This window comes from Heliangelus exortis, chromosome 20, assembly GCF_036169615.1.
Source record: "Heliangelus exortis chromosome 20, bHelExo1.hap1, whole genome shotgun sequence".
In the NCBI taxonomy this organism is placed as follows: domain Eukaryota; kingdom Metazoa; phylum Chordata; class Aves; order Apodiformes; family Trochilidae; genus Heliangelus; species Heliangelus exortis.
Window position 1 is genome coordinate 461,011 of NC_092441.1, and position 21,557 is coordinate 482,567.

The 21,557-nt window shown below is 52.1% G+C and overlaps 3 protein-coding genes across 3 annotated transcripts in view; 1 reads left to right on the forward strand and 2 right to left on the reverse strand.

Moving 5' to 3' along the window:
* Window positions 1–640: 640 nt before the first annotated feature.
* SOCS3 (suppressor of cytokine signaling 3) lies at window positions 641–2,951 on the reverse strand. The gene is made up of 2 exons (XM_071764085.1): window positions 2,841–2,951; window positions 641–2,524 (listed from the first exon to the last, which is right to left on the reverse strand). Exon 2 carries the CDS (start codon window positions 2,455–2,457, stop codon window positions 1,828–1,830), a length of 630 nt encoding a protein of 209 aa, XP_071620186.1. The 5' UTR covers window positions 2,458–2,524; window positions 2,841–2,951; the 3' UTR covers window positions 641–1,827.
* Window positions 2,952–4,647: 1,696 nt separating this feature from the next.
* Window positions 4,648–21,487, forward strand: PGS1 (phosphatidylglycerophosphate synthase 1). Its single transcript, XM_071764592.1, has 10 exons — window positions 4,648–4,820; window positions 8,067–8,256; window positions 8,515–8,592; window positions 9,685–9,784; window positions 10,482–10,671; window positions 11,008–11,186; window positions 11,328–11,861; window positions 15,556–15,704; window positions 18,035–18,177; window positions 19,951–21,487. The coding sequence occupies exons 1-9, from the start codon at window positions 4,687–4,689 to the stop codon at window positions 18,152–18,154; spliced, it is 1,674 nt and encodes a 557-aa protein (XP_071620693.1). The 5' UTR covers window positions 4,648–4,686; the 3' UTR covers window positions 18,155–18,177; window positions 19,951–21,487.
* DNAH17 (dynein axonemal heavy chain 17) overlaps window positions 19,756–21,557 on the reverse strand; it is a 30,207-nt gene continuing 28,405 nt past the window's right edge. Inside the window, exons 79-80 of the mRNA XM_071764593.1 lie at window positions 20,801–21,026; window positions 19,756–20,132 (exon numbers count right to left, since the gene is read on the reverse strand). Coding sequence (XP_071620694.1) covers window positions 19,885–20,132; window positions 20,801–21,026 — 474 coding nt within the window. The 3' untranslated portion in view covers window positions 19,756–19,884. The remainder of the gene's footprint in view (window positions 20,133–20,800; window positions 21,027–21,557) is intronic.

Consider the following 21,557-nt stretch of genomic DNA (forward strand, 5'->3'; position numbering starts at 1 on the left):
AGGGGCTCTGTGGGGAGCTGGACCCTCCAGGAGTTTCCCTCACATCCCCAGGATGCAGCTCTCCAGCTGGGCATCTCCCATGGCTTTGGGGCCAGAGTTTTCAACTCTGTGCAAGTGGAGAGAGCAGGACCCCAGCCTCCCTGCTTACCCCCCTGCCCTGCGCCAACTGCACTTGTGGCAGAAGCCTCAGAAACCCTTTTCCCACCACCTCCACCTTTCCTTCAAACCTGGGCTGGGGGCAGGACAGGCCGGCTGCAGAGCATGGCATGGCATGGCACAAGCACTTCTTGGAGCTGTGCCACTGGCCAGCCTTGGACACTGACTTGGCTCCTTGCCCAGGGTTACAGGCCATGTCCTGTGGTCCATGTGCCTGGAGCGGGTCCCATCCCCATGGAGCCTGGTGAGGTTCAGACATACCTAAGCCCTGGGGCAGCACTTACACACGTCAGGCTGTGAGTCAGGGCAGTGGAATCACCCCGGCATGGAGAGCAGCTCCAGGAAACCAGCGCTTATGTGGTGTAAACACCATCCTGGTGTCAGCATTGTGGCAAGGGCAGTAGCTGTGGAGGGATGTGCCTCATGCTGGGGAGCCCAAGCAGCCTTGGGATTGCGGGGGCAGAAACAAACCAGATCTGTGGTGTTTTCATTAAAAAATAGTGCTCTTTATTATAAATTATGGAAACACTTCCTTTCTGAATATAAATATAAATATGTGCAAAGTTTCATCTGAGTTTTGTTTTGGTTGAATTTTCAAGCATGGTTTTGCTCAGCCCTCGAGGCTGAAGGTGAAGATGGAATCTTTATAAAAGACAGTGATTCACATTGGCCTGTAAACATCCCTTTGGTTTAAAAAAAAAAACAAAAAAAACAGGAAAACCCAACTGCTTCTCCGGGCAGACACAGAAAAGCACTCATGAGACAATGGGGATCCTCTGGCTGTGTTCCCGTGGGAATCGGTGCCCCACAGAGCAGCGTGGCCGGGGTCTGCGAGGAGTGGCTGGGCAGAGGTGGGGTGTGACACTGGGGAGTACAGTCCAGTGTAAGCACCAGGTCCCCGGGGTGCTCCTCACAGTCGTGGTCACAAGGGGCTCCACAGTGCCAGGACATGCTGCTTCCCCTCTGGCTTGGCGGCACGTCACCGGGACTGTCACTGTGCAGTGTTACCAAACGATGTGCAGTAACCCAGATCATGGGGCAGGGAGAAGATTAAGGCTTAATCCCCCGGGAAAATGGCACCGAGGGGAAAAAGGCAGCGACCTCCAAGTCTGGGGCCTGGTGTGAAAGGAGCTTTCACCCACAAGGAGGCAGCAAGAGGTAAAGTACAGTACGGGCAAAAAACACTTTCCCCTTAAAACCGAGGAAAAGTGATCAGGCACTACTGGACTCAGCGTTTTCATTCTCCCGTGGCACAAGGAGCTTCTCATCAGGACCCCCCAGGAGCAGTCCCACTCTGGCTGTGGGGATGTGGCTGTTGGGGTTCATATGCCCCCATGCTGTGGGTGCTGTCCTGGCTCTGCCGACGGGCTTTTCCTGGACACGAAGGGGTGGCCACCGTGCTGGGCACACTGTAACATCCACAGTCTGACTGGAGCAGGCTCCTTCCCTGCAGAGGAGGGGGTCACTCTTCCTTGCAGGGAGTCCCCCACCACACAAAGGGTGGGGGGGACTCCCCCATCACACCGAGGCCCACTGTGGCTCGTCCCAGTCTCCCTCCTCTCCTTCCCAGAGGGAGAGGCTCAGCGAGCCCCGCGAGTCCCCATGCCGGAGGAGCCTTGTGACTGCCCCCTGCTCTTGTGCTTGTAGCATGTAACCTCGTCTGCCGGCCCCTTAGAGGGGGGCATCGTACTGGTCCAGGAACTCCTTGATGGGAGCCGGCAGCTGAGTCATCTTCTCGTAGGAGTCCAGGTGCCCGTTGACAGTCTTGCGGCAGAGGTGCTGCAGGGTGGAGACGCTGGAGGAAAGTGGGCGGCTCAGCACCAGAGGGATCTTCTCACCACCCGAGTAGATGTAGTAGGTGCGCTTGGGGTGCAGGGCCGCCCCCGACTGCTCGGGGACTGCGCAAGGCGTGGGTGGCATGTAGTGATGTACCAGCTTGAGCACGCAGTCGAAGCGGGGCATGGGCTGGCTGCTGCGAGGGTCACTCTGCAGGGAGAAGCTGCCGCCCTCGCACTGGATGCGAAGGTTCTTGGTGCCCGACTCCGTCTTGACGCTGAGGGTGAAGAAGTGCCGCTGGTCCGAGCTGTCCCTGATGAGGAAGGTGCCGGCCGGCTCAGCGCTCAGCAGCAGGTTGGCCTCGCCGCCCGTCACCGTGCTCCAGTAGAAGCCGCTCTCCTGCAGCTTGCGCACGGTGTTCACCACCAGCTGGTACTCGCTCTTGGAGCTGAACGTCTTGAGGCGCAGGCTGGTGTCGAGGGGGCGGCTCATCCCGGTGGCGGGGAACTTGCTGTGGGTGACCATGGCGCAGGGAGCCAGCTTTGCGCGCTCGGGGGGCTGCTGCCGGCAGCAGCGGCTGCTACACCATCACCTGAAGGAGAGACGGCGGTGAGACACAGCACCCCCGGCTCTCCCTCCCCGGAAGCACCGGCATTCCCGGTACTCAGCGGTTGCCCTCCTAGCGCCCCGGCATCTACAGTCCCAGGATATCCCCTTGCCCAGGGCGCAACGGTAATCGCCGAGCCCGGATATGTCCTCGCTGGGGGACACCGCTGGCCCTCAGCTATTTCCCTCCCAGGGCCCCCGGGACCCCTCCTCCCGGGCTATCACCCTCCTGGGGGATCCCGGCATCCCCGGTGCCGAGCTATCTGCTCCCCGCCTCCCCCTCCCGTGGCCCCATTCGGTACCTGGGGCGCGGGTGCCGGGGCCGGTCTCGGCGGCGGTGACTGGGCTGGTGCACGGCGTCGGAGCTGCCGGGGCCGCCCGGTGAGGCCTCTTATAGCGGGCGCAGATCCCGCCCTCCTGTTCCTGGAACTGCGGCTTCTTGTAACGCTGCCGGCGCCCTCCCGCCGCCCCGCCCGGCCCGGCCCGCCGCCAGCCACCGCCGGCCCATTCCGGGCAGCGCGGCCGACCCCTCCCTGCTCTTTCCTTCTAAGAAGAGGAGAGTCCCGGCCGCGGCCCCCCCGCCCCACCGGGAGGGACGGGTCCGGGCTGCCCCGAGCCGGGGTGCGGGGGCGAGGGCAGCCCCAGGACACCCTCAGCGGGGTGAGGGTCCTGCCCTCGGGGAGGGTGATGGCTGGGGGACGGGTATGCCCTGCTGCGAAGCCCCCCCCCCGCGCTGGGACCCGGTCCAGGGACGCGGGATGCCCCCCCCCCCCCGAGGCGGTTGTGCTGGGTAGGGGGGCCCGCGGCGCACGCGGCTGCCTCCATACCGCGGGGAACCGCGTCCCCCCCCTCTCCAGGCCCTTTGTCCCGAGCACAACCGGCCTCGGCTGCGTACCCCGGAGACCCGTGGGGAGGAATCCCCGCTCCCCTCGCCCCCGATCTTCACATCTGGGACCGGGCGGGGCGAATCCTCTCCCGAGGGGTCCTGGGGGCGTCGGAGCAGCAGTAGAGGGGCCACCCGCCAGACCAAGGCCGTGTCTCACGAGGGCGGCGAGGTCTGGTGGTGGCTCCGGTGGCCGGGGCCCGGGGATGCTCTGTGCGGTTGGTGCTTTGGCACCAGGCGCGGGGCTCGGCGGGGGACGCGGCGCCCGGCTGCGGAGCCGTGACTGGCCGATGCAGAACCGCGGCGAGGCCGAAGCCACCCACCCGGGGTCTGTCCCGGAGGCATTTCCTCATCCCTGTCTCCTCACCCCCTTCTCCTCATCTCCTCGACCTGGTTCGGAGCGGCAGCCACGGTGCCGGTGCCCCGGGGAAGGGAGTGAGCCCCACCGGACACAGCGGGAGGCGAGCGGGGCGCTCCTTCCCCACCTGGTTTCTTTGCATTTTCGTTTGGGCAATTTCGACCTCGAAAACAAACCAGACTTTGTCAGGGGATTTAATTTAGAATAGTTTAATTTGCCCTGGAGGAGCGGCGGCCGCTGCCAGTCAGGGATAAACACCCGAGGAGCAGTTCTGGGAAGTGAGGCTGCGGTGAACCAGCTGGGCTGCAATGCAAACGAGCGCTGGAGCCGTGCCGCGGCGGGCGGTGACACCGTGGGAGGGACGGGGCGGGGAGCGGGGCGGGACGGGGGGCTCGGGCTGGGGGCGAGCGAGGCCTTCGGGACCCACGCAGCGGGGCCGGCTTCCCGCAGCCCCGGCTGGACCGCGGCACCCGCGACCCCCGGGGACTGTCTCGCCCTGCCCGGCATGGGAAGCCGCGGGGACGCTGCGGGACGGGCGTTACCCTCCATGGCCGCACACCGAGCTCGGCCCCGTGGGGAGGGGGGGGGGAGCGGCAAACACCGGCTCGCGCCGCGTCGTGGGGGGCGCTGACACTGCCGGGACGGGACTAAGTACCGGGGGCCGGGGCTGCAGCTTCCCGAGTGCGCCGGGAGGTGCGTGGGAAGCCGTCCCGCCTGTTTGTGGACGCCCCGCCCGATCCGCCCACAGTCCCCGCGCCTGGTGGGGCCGGGAGCCGCTCGCAGTCCGGGCTGAGCAGCGCCCGCTGCCCGCACAGACAAACCCCGCGGCCGGGGGCGGGACCCGGAAGCGGAAGCGCGAGGCAGGCCCGTCGCCATAGCAGCGGCCGGAAGCGGAAGCGCTGTGCCGATGGCGGCGGCGGGGGGCGCGGCGCTGTGGCGGCGGCTGCAGTCCTGGCTGCCGCGGGGCCGCCTGGGGCTGACCGCACTGCTCGGCCGCCTCTCCGACCGCCTGTCCCGCGGCCGCGACCGCCGCGCGCGCAGGTAAGGGGCCGGGACATCCCTCGGTACCTTCCCCCGGGCCTCGCGTTATCCGGGAAAGCCCGTCCGGCCAGTACTGCCCTCTCGCTCGCCGCTTCTCCTTCGCCTGGGCATTCCTGCTCCCTGTGCCCCGCCGCACCCGTTACAGACGCCGCGGTGCGGGAGGAGGTGACCCCTTGCCCCCAGCTGTGGCCGGGCCGTTCTGTAGAAGCGGCTGCGGTGATCGCCTGTCAGCCGTCTACTGAAAAGGCCGGGCAGGGGCAGGGCTGGTCCTGCTCTTTAGGCCATCCTTGGGCCATCAGCCTGTCCTAGGACAAGGGATGTGCTGCGTTTGCTGAGCTCTGTACATCACCCACGCTCTCCCTTCCCCGGGGAGACGAAGGGTCGGGGCAGGCAGCGCTGCCGCTCGGTGCTGTGGGGGGTGTGCAGCCACAGCCTCCGACTGTGGTTCCTCCCGTCAGTCTTTACACAACCACACTGCCATCAGCGGCCTCTGTTCTTCTGGCTTGGTTCTTTTGTTTACCCACTGTTGTTTAGCAGTTCATCCTAAAACCAGACCTTGAAGGAAAACCATCAGGTTGTCTTCAGAGTCACGTCCTGGGGTCAGAAGCAATCAGACACAACGCTTTGAAGAAGCCTAAAAAACTGTCTTTTCCTCCCACTCTTTGGGCATCACTTTGCACTGTTCTTGGGAAGAGGGCGCTGGAAGGATTCTGTGTTTGGTTTTAGTCAGCACGGTGTCTGATGCAATCTTCTGGATGAGTTAAAGGTGGTGGTGTGGAGGTGATGTGCATCTCATGTCCTGGCATGGCTTTGCTCCCAGTTCCCCCCTAACAGCAGATGTGCTGTGCTCACCCTCCCTGATCTCTCTCAGCTCTGCAGTCTGCTCCTGGCTAAGCCAAGGAAATGACTTCTCTTTGGGTTTCATTGGTGTGTTTTAGTGCAGATCAGTAACCAGACTCAGCCCTGGACAGAGGGCTCTGAATTCAGGAATTCTGCCTGGTGATGTCTGTGTGGGTGAAAGGACAGCCCTGTGCCCGGCAATTTCACCTCTGGTGATGAGGTTTTATAGTGAATAAAAGTGTTTTGGCTCCATCATGAGTTTGTGTACCAAACCCACAGTCTCTTAAAAATAGAACATACCAAAACCCCCCCTTGTTTATATTTAGACTCAGCTTTTTATGCTGGAAAGATCAGAGGTGGTGCCATTTAGTTCTGTTTTCACTTTCCTGTTAACTCAATGATGTGTACATGGGAAGGGCTTTCCCCAGCCTGACTTTTGGTTTCTCTGAAAGCTGGCTTGTCAAAGTATGGAATTTTTGTGATTTCTTCATAATGTGACATGGTTTCTGAGGGCTGTGTGCTCACAGTGAAGCACTGTGCTGTACTTGAGGAGTCACCTGAGAGAATTTTGGCCACCGGTGGGTAGAAGCTGATGCTTCAGTAGATGCTGTGCCCTTGTTACTGTAGGCAGGAGCAAAATACTGATTTATTTGACAATTATAGAAGGCTTAGGCTCTCAAGGCTAAATAAATTCTAAAACTTCAGTATTGGATTAAAAGATCAAACAGTGTAGATGTACTGGGAATTGTGAATTGGTTGCTATTGGATATCAATAGCTGTGTGGGACCAAAGTGCTGGGGGTGCAGATGGGTTCCCTCAGCAGCACTGGGAACTCTGCCTGGAGAGGGACTGTGTAACTGCTGGGCATCAAGTCTGAGCCTGGTCCACCCTAGAAATCCTTGCACAAATTTACCCAGATTTCTGTTGCAATGAATAGTGGGTGACAAACCAGTGGATTTTCCAGGAAACACAAGCTGCAAACTGTCTGGTTTCTGTGTAAGGGTGTTTGGAAACCTTGTGAGGATCCAGTGTTTTATCATGAACCAAACGAGTGAAGTCATCTTCCTGGAATCTGTGGTCATTTGGGCTTTGGATTGTGGTGAAACCTAAAAGTTCCACGAGATGAATTCTGGTAAAGGTTGTAATCAAGTTTCTTCTTGGTGTGTGGTGGTGACAGAATGCACCAGGATGGGTCATAAGATGGTGGCTGTCTGCTGTCCCGAGGGACCTGGTGTTCCTGTGGGATGGGACCAGCCACCACAGTTCTGTCCTGACTCCGCTAAGTAGCATTTGCAGACCAGAATGTTTTCTGTCAGGTTTGGGGATGTAGATCAGTCTCTTCTTGCCTGTTGCTGGATCTCATGGGAGTTGCTGCTGCTAATTGTGTTGAAATGTGGTTTTGTCATGTGTATGAACTCCTACCAAGGATTATTGTATGACTTGATGAATTTGCATGCACGAGAAGACAAGATACCATTTGCTTCCTGTCTGCCCCCAAAGCATGACTGCTAGCAGTAACTTGGTTTCTTCCCAAAGTGACTTCAAAGGAATTAAATTTGTTCAGAAATTTCTCTTGAAAGAAGGAGCTTCCAGCTGTTTCCCTTACAAGTACTTGGAAGTTTGCAGGAGAAGTCCTGACCTTCTCTGGGTGCCTGGGCAGGATGCCAGTGGTATCCTTGATGAGGGCTGGCTGGTGTTTCTGTACCTGCTCAAACACACGCTGTGTTTTTGAACAACCCTTGAGTGGCTGCTCTGGAGCTGTGACTATGTTTTTGCTAGGACTTTCACTAGGGCACTTTGCATGCTGTGGATCTTTATTATTTATTTTTTTTTATATATAAGTTTGAAGGTTGCGACATTTTTCTATTTGGTTAGGAAGCATGTAGGGTGATTTTTAAGATGTCTTTACCTGAAATAGAAACAATGGCTCTTTAGAGAGAGAGCTGAGCTGGACATGAAAGTGACTGCTGGCCATGCAGAGCTGATGTGTGTGTGATAAAGACAGTTGAGAAGTGACTGATGACAGGGCTGGCTGGTGCCGCAGGAGCACCACCAGATGCCTGGTCTGTGGGTGTTTGGCAGAGGTCACAGGCTTGGTTTCTGCAGCTGCCAGTCAGTGTCCTCTCCTGTGCTTCTGCTCTGACCAGTCATTTCCCCTCATCTCCCCTGCCAGTGTGGGGAAGGAGCTAATGATGTGAAGATCTGTTCTCCCACACTTTTTTGGTGTTTTTCTATTTCTAGATTTGGCTTCAGTGATTCAGCTGGGATTGTGGAAAGGTGTTCTTGGCACTGTGGATCCTTACAGTGTGTTGGCCCTGGATGCAACTCTCTCTGTGCCTACTTGGAGGCTGTTTGTGTGAAGCAAAGTCTCCAGCACACAGAATTTCTCCATCTTTCTTTTCACAGATCATCATGGCTTCTCCTAGCCCCGTTGCTCACCCCTCCTGTTCCTGTCATCACAGCCCCACCATGTTCCCTTTGTCCAGAAGGAGCACACAGGTTCCAGTGGATCAGGAATCTGGTTCCGGAGTTTGGGATCTCCAGCTCGCATGTCAAGGTGCTCTCATCCCCAGCTGAATTCTATGAACTCCTGAAGGTGAGTTGTGGGTTCCAAGTTGTGGGAATGTTTTCTGGGAGCTGCAGTGGTTGTGGAGAATCATAGGCAAGTTGTGAGGAAGGAGTTTCTGCAGGTCACCAGCTCAGCCTTCTACTTGAAGGCAGGAGGGGCCATGCTCTGGTTTGGCACCCATGACTCTCCCTGGGGAAGCCTCTGCTCTTCCCTGGTTGGGATCATAGCTCCTGGTGATCACAGGGCCCAAGGATTAACATGAAATTATTTTTTTGCTCCTCTCAGGTGCAGATTAAAACAGCCAGGCAGCGAGTGGTGATGGCTTCACTGTACCTGGGAACAGGGCTCCTGGAGCAGGAGCTGGTGAGTGGAAAGGGGTTGGGAAGGTGAGAAAGTTCATGCAGACAGAAAATGCTGACCCTTGCCAGGGTATCCTGTTCCTGCCATGTGAGAGGTGTGTTTGTGAGCTTCTCATGTCCTTAAAACTCTCATACAGGACTCACATGTGTTTTCTTGTCTCCTTGAGGGTTGTCTCATGGTTCCTGGCTTCACTGGGGTGGGGGAGGCAGGGATTTGGGAGGTGTGTGGAGTTTCTACTTTGGGCCTCTTACAGAGCCATGGAACTACTGAAATTTTTCATGGAATAATGAGCCTGAGTCTTTCAGACCATGGGAGGTCCCTGGCAGAGTATTCAAAGGGGTTTTTCTGGAACTGTGGGATCATGGATACATTTTTTCTTTCCGGGCATTTTTCTTAACCATGATTGCAGCTGTATGTGTGCAGTGCTGTGGTTTGTCCTCCCAGGACAGTGTCAGAATGTAGTATCAGTTCTCGGCCTTTACAGGGTTCAGTTTTGCCTCGTGTTTTTTACCCTTTCTGTTTCCTGTCCATCCCTCCAGAAACAAAATAATTCTCTAGGACCTTTAGGGAGCAGCCTGACCTTGGCCCAGTTTCTTATGGCAGAATGCAAATTCCACAGGAGGGGAAAGGTGGACAGTCCTGCCTGGGGTTTTGTGCCTGGCTTTGTCTGGACTTGTACACGAGGTTGGGATTTACATATGACAAACAGCCTTGGGGTTCAACAGTAAATCTGCCTCTGCATCATTTGTGAACTCCTACCAAGCTTTCTGCTTTGGAAAGCAAATATATGATTTGGGAATGATGTTGGGGCTTTTGGGAATGATGGTGGGACTTTTTCTGCAAAAATTAATTGCTGTTCAGAAGCTTGAAGAATGTGCACACGTGACCTTGATGCCCTTTTGTGTGTTGCTCTAGGCTGATGGAGCAGGATGCCAGCCTGGCAGATGCACAGTCTAAACCAGCAGTGTTTTGCATGATTAGGAAGGACCTGAGTGGGTGTGGAAGCTTTCATGGCCACCAGTCTCCTGGCTGCTGAGCACTCCTCATAAAGCTCTATTTGCTTTCTGTAATGAGCAGAGAAATCTCTCTCTGCAGGTGGATTGCTTAGAAGAAACACTGGAGAAATCACTGGAAGCAGAAGGAACACCCAGCCTCAGAGTTTCAATTCTCCTCGACTACACAAGGGGATCTCGGGGTAGATATTGCAATGCTTTGCTTTCTTCAAAGGCTTACTTTACAGTTAGGCTGGATAACATTTTTTATTTTTTCTTTTCAGAGAGGGGCTGTCTTGACTGACTGAACCTACTTGCTTAAGTCACACCTCTCAAAAACTGTCCTTTTGTATACCTGTAACTACTTATTCTCAGAAACCTTCAAGCTGAGCAGCTTTTCTTCTAAAAATGGGCGATAGGAGTGAAAAGGGCCAAACTCTGTTCTGTGCCTTGTGCTTGCTTGTTTGCTTTGTTCACTTGTCTGTGCATTTACCTTTCTTTGTCATGATCTGTTTTATATTTTTATTTTTAAAGGAAAGTGGGAATTGTTGGAACTAGCAGTACACTTAACCAGAAACTTTTGTATTGATTCTTTGTAGCGTGTGTCACTGGTGCAAGGTGTGTCTTGATTAAGCAGCTTGAATGGTATCAGACCTGCTCAGTGACTGTTTCCAAGGCCCATTCATCAAAGAGTTTCTGGTTCTGGAGGTTAATTTCAATATTGACATAGTGAAAGTGACTTTAAAAGAATAAAGCAAAAAGGAAAAACTGTGGAGTGCCAGCAGGGAGAGGGATGCTCATTCCATGATCAGCTCCTAGCTGAGGAGCTGTGGTGCATAGCTGTGGTGTATGTGTCCTGTCTGGTGTGGTGCTGGGTGTGAAACTCCCCTTGTCTCCCAGGCCGGAAGAATTCTCGGACGATGCTGATCCCACTGCTGCAGCGATTCCCCCAGCAAGTCCGTGTGTCCCTCTTCCACACCCCAAACCTGCGTGGGCTTCTCAGGCTCCTGATTCCAGAGCGTTTTAATGAGACCATTGGACTACAGCACATCAAAGTCTATCTCTTTGATGATGATGTGATCCTGAGTGGGTGAGTCTTGCCTCCTCAGGCCCTGCCATAGTTCATCCAGCTGGGCTTTGGTGGGGTTTATGTGTCCCACCAGGGCAGTCTGAGCTGTGGTATTTGCATCTGTCCTGTCTGTAGTGACCATACCAGTGCTCTTCTGAGATGGAAGAGAGACCATAGCTCTTCTGCATGGGATTCTTCTGTGAAAGGAAAAATAAGGATTTCTCATGATTCAAAAGGAAATGGCCAATTTGTACTTTAGGCCAGTTATGTGCAGAGTGAGACCTGTGACCTATGCTGAGGTGTTCAGGATCAGGTGCTTATGCTCTGTTCTGGAACTCGACTCTTCTTCTCTCCTAGAGCAAACCTGAGTGATTTGTACTTCACCAACCGCCAGGACCGCTATGTTCTCCTGCAGGACTCTCCTGAGATTGCAGACTTCTTCACCGAGCTGGTGGATGCGATTGGAGATGTGTCTCTGCAACTACAGGAAGATGATACAGTCCAGATGATGGAGGGGATGGTTCACCCCTACCAAGGTAGGAGGGAGTTGTCTTATTTGGCTGAATGGTGTGATCCAGAGGAGTGAAAGTCACGGTTCCAGGATGGCTTTTTCCTGCCACACAGTGGGTGATGGCACCTTTGGGTCTCAGACAAGTTCTTTGGTGGTTTCCCTGCAGGAGACAAGATGGCTTACTGTGAGACAGCAAATCAAAGAGTCATGGAGGTGATCAACTCTGCCAGGACACGGCAAGAACTTCTTCATGCAAAGACTTTCCACAGCAGCCAGCAAGGCAGCTCCTTGTTACCCCAGGAAGACTCTCAAGCATCTAGGGAGCTGAAGCCAGAACCTGACACCTGGATCTATCCCTTAATCCAAATGAAACCTTTTGGGATTCAGATAGATGAGATGGTCACAGAGACACTGCTGACAGAGGCTGAACGGGATGCCAGGATATACCTTACCACTGGCTACTTCAACCTGACCCAGGCCTACATGGACCTCATTCTGGGCACCAGGGCTGAGTACCGCATTCTCCTGGCCTCACCAGAGGTCAATGGGTTTTTCGGTGCCAAAGGGGTGGCAGGTGCCATCCCTGCTGCCTATGTTTACATTGAGCACCAGTTTTTTAGTGAGGTCTGCTACCTTCACCAGCAGGAGAGGGTCAAGCTGCAGGAGTACTCTAGGGCTGGGTGGACTTTCCATGCCAAAGGTAAGATGTCCATGTCCCCAGAGGACTTGTCCAGAAGGGGGTTGAGACTTGGGTGTGTTTGGGTTGTGCAATGAGACAGGAGATGGCTGGGTGCTGACCTTGGGCTTCACCTCCAGAGCACTCAGCCCAGGTTCCAACATCTCACTTGGAAGGCTTGGATTACTCAGGAGCCAGCCATGCAAAGTTATGTCGTGCCTGATGCAAATGTTGTCCCAGAGGTTATACAAGAATTGTCCCTGTGGTGTCAGCATGGCACTGTCTTGATGTGACAGAAGAGGAAGCATCTGGATGTGTTTTGTGTTTCTGGTCACAGCTGTGATTCAGTTTCTTACATCCAGCTTGCCGGTGTCAGGGTGGGATGTGTGGCAGGAGCAGGAGCTGGTGGTGGCTCCCTGGTGGTTCTGGACACTGTTGTCTCTTGACAGAATTTGTGGGGATGATCCTTTGTGGGGTGTTGAAAAATTTGTACCAGCTTTTGCTGGTGGCATGCAGGAAAGCACAGCACAGTGAATCAGTGCATCCATGTGCCTTCTGGGAGCTGGAGGGGAAGTTGCTGAGAAATTATTATTGCTTAACAGATGTAGGTAATAATAAATAAAAATAATAGATACAGCCATCATGGCTTTCTGTAGAAGACCCCAGGTTCTTAGACTGGGTCTCCTGGTTTTGCTCGTGTTCCTCAGCATCTTCTTCTCCTCTTACCCTCTGTGGTCAGAGCTGTGCCCCATGTCACTGTGCCGCTTCCCATGGTAGCTCTCTGGTCTCCTGGGACACCTCAGTTACTGTAAGGGACTTAATTTGGCACTAATTAATGTGCAGTTTCCTCTGTGCTCTGCAGGGTGTAGAGGGGCAGCTCCTTTGTTCCAGAACTGTGGGGCACTGGCAGGATGCAGCATGGGGCTCCAGCCTGTTCCTGTCCTGGAGTTCTCCTGCTGTGTGTTTCAGGAGAGCAACTGCTAAGGGTTGTGGGGATGCTGCTGTCATCCCTGCTCCTTGCAGGGCTCTTCAGAGGTGGGCTGCAGAGAAAGCTGCTGAGTGGGCCTGTTCTTGAGGAGAGAAAACACCACGAGGGTTACGAGGCTGCTGCTATGTTGAAACTCCAAATGTTTCCAGCCAGGGTTGTGCCTCTCCTGCAGTAAGTCAGTAACTGGAGCAGCAAAACCCTTACTGCAATCCAGGGCAGCCTGAGGAGGTGGCTGCCTGGCTGGGAAGTCCTGTGTGGCCTGTCTTCCTGGAAGCACGTGCTCAAGCAGCCTGTGGTTCAGAGGTTCCTCCTCTTGCTGAGCACTGCTGACTCTGAGTGGGATTTTGTGGTTTGGCTCAGAAGTCATGGGCTGCATTTCCAGGCTACCACAGTGCCTGTGGCAGTCACTCCCTTTTGGGGCCAGCTCTGCCTTCTGAAGTGCTCTGGGCTCCATCTGCTGTGAGGTGTTCTGTTTGAGAGAGGGATACAGGACTCAAGGAGTTCCACAGCCCCTGAGCTTGGCAGAAAGAACAGTTGCAGATGTTTGCCTCCTTTCTGTTTCCTCTTTGGAGTGCCAGAAGGATCAGCTCGTAGCTCCCTTCTCTGGCATGCTCCGCCCTTTGTCACTCTTTGATTCACTCAGTTTCCTCCTTCAGGAGTCATGAAGTACATGTGCAGGAGAGGACAGGGCAGAAAAGGGAAAAGGAGGAAACTCTGGAGACAGATGAAGGGCACTTGCACATGGAGTTTGGCTCCTGGAAGAGGATGTGAGCTCCCTAGCAGCAAATTGTGCCCATTAGTGCTTCCTTTTTGGGCTAAGATGAAGGAAACCCTTTAGTCTCCTGTAGGATCTAGCTGATATACACCAAACACTGTGGCTGCAGGTTTGTAGACCCTTCCAGCTCCTCTTAAAATTTATCTCACACACAGTTACCCAGCAGGGTTCCCACTGCCCTGAGGTTCATTTGCTGCAAGTGCAGCTGTGGCAGCCTGGTTCAGAGTGCTGAAACGAAAACCCCACAGCAGGAGTGGCTCTGCTGGGCACCCCATCTGGGTGTGGTGGTGTGGCTGACACAGGTATGTCCTGTAGGATTAGGGTCCCTTCTGTGGAGGTGTCAGGTGGCAGAGTGCCAGGCAGGTGGTTGTTCCCTCCAAGATAAACCCTAAACCCACATCGCTGCCCTGGGATAGTGGCTGAGAAACACATTTCCCCTTCCTGGAAAGGTGAGTCACTGCTTGAGCAGATCCTGCCAGGTGGCTGTAAAGCCAGAGACACCCTGAAGGCTTTGGGGCCTGAAGGCTCCTCAGCTGAGGAGGACTGAGGACTGCTCGTGCTGCCCGGTGTGTCTGTCCTGCTGCCGGGAGCCTTGTGCCAGGGCACCTGCAGCCCCTGGCCACTGTCATGGTGACAGAACTTGCCCCCAACCTCTGTGCCACCTGGGAGCATGTTGTGGCCCTCCAAGTGCCCCTGTGCCTGTGCTCCTGCCCCTCTGGGGGTGGGTGTCAGGCCTGGCAGGGTCAGTGGTGCTGCTGGGCTGGGGGCAGTGCCAGCTCCCAGCCAGAAGCTGTAACTGAGAGTGACATCGAAGCTGCTGAGTGTGTGTGGTGTGGGGGTGGGGAGGAGGTTACAGGAACCAGTGGTGAATCGGCAGCTTCTTACTCAAGGCATTCTTGGAACTGCTCTGGGGCTGAGTTAGGAAACCTGCTGCTATTTTAAGGACTAGGTGGTTTTTATGCTACACTTTCTTTGTGTTGTAGTCTTTGTGTGACTCGCAGCAGGGATAAGCAAAAGCTTCTATCAAGAACTTGCCCATGGCTGTTCTAAGTGCTTGTGCCTTGCTAAGTGGGGAGCAAACACTCCTTGGATCCATTTATACACAGGGAATGGCTGCATGGCCTCTCCTTGGCAGTAGTCCTGGCTCTCCTGGGGCATGCCTCGCTGCTCTCTCCTGCTCTGATTGAGAACAGGCTCCTAACAGGCTGATGGTTCCATCTTGTGCTTGAAAAGCACTCCTGGGGTGCACTGTGTTCACTTCTGTTGCACTGTCAGAGCTCTGTGTGCACACATCTGTCAGTGGACTTGAGTCTCAGGTCCTGGCAAAGTTTGATATCCTATTTGGGTGTCTCCTCAGGAAGTGAGTGGGTGTAATAACTCGCATTTCTCTCACTATTCTGTTTCATGCCAGGGCAGGCAGATGCCTCTTCATGTCACTGTCCTGGGTAGTCCCAGGAGGTGGGCTGCTCATGGTGACACTGCTGCTGCCAGCTTTGCAGGTGACTGCTGCAGGCCTGGCCTGTCTGCCCAGAGCTGGTGTTTGGTCCAGCTTTTCCTTTACAGCTTGTGTCATTTCAGTATTTCTGAGATGCAGTGGTGCAAAACTACCTGTAACTTAATGAGAGTGACTCATTCTGGATTATTTTGGGGACCCTTCATGCTGTGTATTTACACTGAGGAACATGTCCCTGTGGCAGCACTGAGCCTGCTGCAGTCCCTGTTTAAGGGCACTTGTGTTCAGACAGTGCAGGCTGTGCAAGGGCACCCCAGGATTCACGGGGAGCTGCACCAGAGACACTGACCCTCTGCAAGGAAGATCACTGTGTGTCGTGGTCTTTTATAGTTACTGTAATCTAACATGTTTAATTCATTTCTTCTAAGTGAAGCAATTGTTTATGGCTACCCTAGTCATTTCCTTTGTCTGTCACGCTTCCTTTCTTCTGTTTTTCCTGCAGGCCTCTGGCTGTACCTGGCAGGGAGTGACTTTCCCTGCCTGACTCTCATTGGCTCTCCTAATTTTGGATATCGATCAGTTCATCGTGACCTGGAAGCTCAGGTTGCCATAGTGACAGAAAGCAGAGCTTTGCAGCAGCAGCTCCACCAGGTAAGTGGCCGATGCCGGGAAGGTAATGTGGATGTTGTGCCTCTTGGTCACACAGGGAATGCTGATGATGCAGTCGCAATAAAAACCTGCAGCTACAATAATTCAAACCCTTCTGAGCGTAGGAAGTCTCACAGAGCTGTCAGTTAAGTGACTATTGATGAGATGCCTGCTGCAAGTGCCTGTTTCTGGGAAATGAAGGCCATAACGGGAACGAACGTGTCCCCGGTGAACTCGAGTCTGGGGAGTGCTCAGGCACTGGATGCTGAGAGACAGTGTGCCAAGAGGATCTGCTGGCTCTCCTCTGCTCGCTGGTCACTCAGCATGTTCTGGGGCCCTGTCCCCAACATTTGGGCACTGCCAAGGTCACACCATGCCCTAGGGTAATGAGGTCTGTACGTCTGAGTTGCTCATCTTGGGCTCCTGGAGGATTTTTCTTCTCAGGCATTTGGGAAATCCCGTGTAGGAATATAAATGCTAATCAGCTGGCTTTTGGGGGGCTGCCCACAGGCTGTGGGGTGAGCAAAGGTAGGGGGTCTGAGTGTAGTGTCTAAAAAGAGAGGATTTCTAGGCTGGTTGGGTTGCCCTGTGATCCTGAATAAGAACAATACATTATATAATCTTGACACAAACATTTTTCAGTGGTTTAATATTCATGTCCCAGAGGTTTGTTTGTTTGTTTGTTTTGGGGTGGTTTTTTTTGGTGTTTTTCTTTTGTTTTCAATTAGGCAGCATGGACTGGTCAGCACTTTTGCTGCTGCTCCAAATCATGGCTGGTTCTTCAGCTGTCTTGCCTCTGTAGCTTCTGCTGGAACTGACATTGTCCCAGTCAGTTTCTCATGTAGTGCTTTGATACAAAACAAATGAGCTTGGAGCCTCTTGGTGTGACTTGGGGATCTCAGAAATGTGTTCTGTTAAGCCCAGCCCTGGCATGTCAGTCGCCTTCAAGATCAATGGGAATTGCCCTCTTGCATCAGGGTGCTTCCAGAGGATGAGTCAGAGGACGTCTAATCAAAAACAATTCTATTACTGGAAGAGTTGCTTGAATATTTCAATTCATATCTTGCCTCTACTTGTTTCTAATGGAAGGGGAGAATCAATGAAAATACGACAAAAGAATTTTCTCAAACAGTGCTGCAATGATCTCATTGAAAGGGCTTAAAACTGCTCCCATTTGCTGGAAGCTGTTTTGGAGTCTGGCTGTTTGCATGCTGTTCTGTGATCCTTGTTTAGAAGACTTAATACATTGCTGGTGCACTGCCATGAAATCACTTTGCCTGTGTAACATTCAGTTCCATTTTACAAAAGTGTGCTGAGATTTGGGAAGAAATTTCAGTGGTCTGGGTGTCTGTGGGTGCTCCATGGAATGAGCTGGACTTAATTCAAATAAGTGGTCTTGATCCAGTGATGGGATGACTTCACTGTATCGGGTGACCATGGTGCAGGATCTTCATAGCAGGGCTGACTGTAGCTCTTGGAGCATTTTAGGTTTCTAAAATTAGACTGATTTAGCACACAAATGTCTTCCTTCTGTTATTCAATCTTTTTTGTGTTACTTTCCAGTGCTTGGTTATCGCTTCCCTGTTCCACCCTGAATTTAAACAGTGCAGAGCATTTTCTGTTGTTTGTGAGAACTCAGTTAATGAAAAAAAGACTATGAACAGATTTACAGTAGATGGTCTAGATGGAAATCTAGAAACCTAATGGGCTTTGATAAGAAAGCCACCTCCACCTTTGATCAGGCAGCTGCTTTAGGTGCAATGTGCGCATGTGTTATCATCATGATGGGTCATTTCCTCCTCCAGCAGGATTGTGTACACACTGGAGAAGCCCAAGTGTTTCTCGTAATTTAGGTGAAATCAGGACTGCATATTCATTTGGAAACACAGGGCTTGAGCTGTGTCTAGAAAGAGCTGCGTAAGGCAGTCTCTTGAGATGATGGTGAGGTTTCCTTTTCTGGCAATGACAGCCAGGGGTTTAGGATTGTTCAGAAACGGAAGTTCAGAGCTCTTGCTGCTGTGGGGCACAGAAAAGGCAAAACCTTCCACCATTGTTCTTTGTAGGGTTTAAATTGGTAACTCTTGAGGTTGGTTATGTAGCTGACTGGTGGGCCCTGAGGTCAGTGGGACAGGCAGACCCTGTCTTGGTGCTTTACTCCCTCTGTCAGTTGTGTTGAGTGGAATGAGATTCTTAACTTCAGGCTTGTGGGAGGAATGCTACATCCTTGTGGCATGATCCCTGGACAGTTTTGTCTGAGAATTTGCTTTTTTTAAGACCCATTATAAAATTTAACACTTAGGATTCACTGGATTGATGTTCCTCTTCCTGTATAGGAGCAGGAGCAGCTTTACCTCTGCTCAAGTGTAGTCTCATCATCAACATTTGAGCAGCCAAATCGTTATGTGAAGCTGTGGGTGAAGCTGGTAACGCCTCTGATCAAGAATTTCTTTTGAAAGAAGAAAAGTTGCTGCTTTGGGTGAGTTTTCTGTCACTCTTATGGAGAATTTATATTGCAATGACTACAGTTAATAATTGCAGTACTTTTTATCACATGGAAGAAACAGATCATGTGGGGAAAAAACAGGGACCTCTTTTCTGTTGTGGTTCTTGCCACTGACTGGAATGATTGCTCAAGGTCTGTGCTGAGTTTCATCTGCTAGAATTTCTGGAAGGGGCAGTGAAAGAGAACCCATACAAGGGTATTTCCCATGCATAGAAAAAACCCTTCCATTTCTGAAATGTCCCTTTCAGAATTTTGTTTGTTAGGGACTGTGTTTATTTGATCTTCACCATCTAAGAGAAACATTGTTGGAACACCTGAAATATTTTTTCCCCTTTTAATCCAACCAGTGTTTTGCTTTTAACCTTGTAATGTTTAATAAGAGCAGTTGGTTTTGCTTTTCTGCTTGATACAGCATCCTGGATTTGCTTGGCTGTGGGACTGCCCAGTAACTGGAGCCCATCTGAGCATGGCCCATCTGAGCATGGTGGAATCTGTCTCAGGTTTTTTCTGTGCTGTGCACAGCTGACACCTCAGTGTGTGCCCTTGACACTTGGAGTTCACACATCCAGTATATTTTCATGAACAGGGCCTCCGTTGCTGGGGTGTGTGTGTGTTCTGCCATGTTATGGTGTGTTACAAGTGTCTTTCTGAATTGTGGAGAGGGCAGAAGAGGACTTCTGGTGCCAATGGGATTTCTGGATGTTCCTGAGTGGGAAGTGAAAATCATAGCACATATCCTGATAAGAAATTGGTTGGGAAGCCACATAAAAAGGTGTGTGCTAGCATAGGCTTGAGCTGCCCTGTAAGTTTATTGATGGTATATATATTGTACGACCTCCTATGACCAACAAAAGGTAATTCTGGCACCTGAAAAGGCAGAAGTGTAAAGCTTAATGGTAATTTATTCTAAATGCTGCTACTTCATAAAAGAAACAAGCAGCTCTACTGATCTACTCGTGTGGCTTTTCTTACCACTAGCTGTGAGGGTGACTTTATGCAACAGTGTTTTAGAACTAATTGTTATTGAGATATTTCCACAGGGTAGGATTTTGGTGACCTATGCTAAAGGGACAGGTATTGGCTCCCATATGGTGGCCAGAGCAGATCTAACCACCCTAGTAGGTGTTGCTGATGACACAAGTTATTTATTGTTAAAAATAAAGGTAGATTCTAGAATACAGAAAGAAAAAGAAATCTACTTTAGATTTCTCTACAGCAGACTGGTCTGCTTGCAGAGAGCCTTCCTCTGGGTTGTACAGGTTGGTGTGTGGGTCAGCTCTGCACCTTTCTTCTTCCTTCTGGTCTAAATAGGTTCATGTGTCTAGGCAGGAGTATGTCCTGCACAGGCTTGATGATCTTTTGCTCAGTTAGCTCAAGCAAATGGCTGAGGAAAGGCAGAGCTATGAGAAGGGAAGGAATTGGGGTAGTTGCATGCAATTGTTCCCTTTGATGGTCTGGCTCCCAACCAGAGCTTTATCAGAAACCACCAGTTGAAAACCAGTATCCGTCATGAGAAACTCCATGTATTTTAAGAGCAGTCTCCACATGACAGCAGTTCCAGAAATTTTTTTATTGATACTTTGCTAAAATAGTTCTGGGACAATCAAACTTTGGCTAAGTTACACAACTTTGAGGTTTTTCTTGCAAGTAAAAGCATTTGCTGTTTCCCACAGTAAAAGTTTAGACCTGTAACAGCAGAGCAACCCCAGCAAGGACCCACTTAGCAGCTTTTTCTTTTGTCTTTAGGTTGAAGGTCCAGACGTAGGTGGGACCTCGCATCCGTGTCTTATAGACAGGACATTCATAGACATTCTTGGTGTCCAGGCGGTCCACGGGGATGGCTCTGACGATGATCACCGGCATCGGGGGCGTCAGCTCCTTCAGCCGCGCGTCTGCTATCACACCCGAGGGGACATCCCAGCGAGCACCTGCAGCAGTTTGAAGCTCTCAGGATCCCAGCAGCTCTTCCCACAACTGCTGCTGAGTGGAAGGAGCTGCTCTGGATGGAGCGTGAAGATTGGGTGGCCATGGCTTGCAGTCATCAGGGCTAAGGTTATCATCTCACTGTGCCTCGTGGATGCGTTTTTGCCTTATTGTGTGTGTGGGATGTCTAAATAAATTCTGTCCCCACTTGTCCCTTCAGCATGGGCTTGCCTGACAGTTGCATGGCTGAAGGCAGAGCGTGGCTGGGGTGGGGACACGACCACTGTCCTTTGTGCTCTCTGTCAGTGATCCCTTTGGTGCTGCCAGCTCATTCCACTCCACCCCCAAGATTTAGCTGTTAATTATTTTAGGTTCTGAGCTTCCCGATTTGTCTTACTCCCACATCAAATAAGGGTGTAATATATTAATTCACTAGAACCATGTAGCTTTAGCCAGCCCGGTCCTCGGGTTCATGATACTCGTCTGAATTTCCCAAAAACAGCTTCTGGTTTGTGCAGCTCTGCTGGTAGCCTGGAGGGTGCTGCCCTCCTCTGGCGCCCGGAGCTTGTGCACAAGCTGCCGGGTTCAGACAAACGCCCTGGGCAAGGATTGTTCAGGCTGAGCTGGACTTTCTCAGTGTCTGAGACATCTATGAAAACATGTGGTCTCTTACCTTCCATGAATAATCCATGCACATAGGATCCTTCTCTGGGTGGAGCTGTTATTTCCTCACGGCTTTTCTTCGTCACTTCCACTGCCAGACACATCTTGTCCAGTGGCCATTCATTTTTTCTGGCCATGGACTGCATGATGGCTGTGAGGAAGGACTGGGGATTGAAGAATCCTGCCAGCCACACTGAGGCAGGCAGCACAAAGTCTGTTGTCCAGACATCCAGTTCCTGGAAAGCAAAAATATCAAAGTACTTCAGAGGGAAGCATGGCCTCTGAGCAGCAGAATCTGCTTCAGGATGTGATGTGACAAAAAGCTGACGTTTTCCTGAGCTTAACATGAGCATCAGGTCATCTTTCAGTAGGGGAGACTAGGATGGAGGTGTTCTGGGATGAGTAAACAGCAGATTCCATTGCAGCAATGAAACTGAAACTGTTGATTTTGGACTACAGGAAATACTGCTATTATTTTTTTAACAAAGCCACATGTAGTGTTTTGTTAAATAATTTTCTTCTGAGATATGTAAAGTTGGGATGGGGTTAGCTAATATTATTTTGAAATAGTGATCTGCTCTAATGGTGAACCCTTTTCAAACTTCTGCTCTCAGTCTTGGGGTGAGAGGCCACTTCAGGTACTTCAAGCTGCTTGAATTAATATTGAAAAATAAACCAGTTAACCACTGCACACTGATGGAGGTGATTCCTGGTCTTCTGTGGTATCCACTTGCTCCCTAAGCTTTAAATTTCACAAAAGGTCTGCT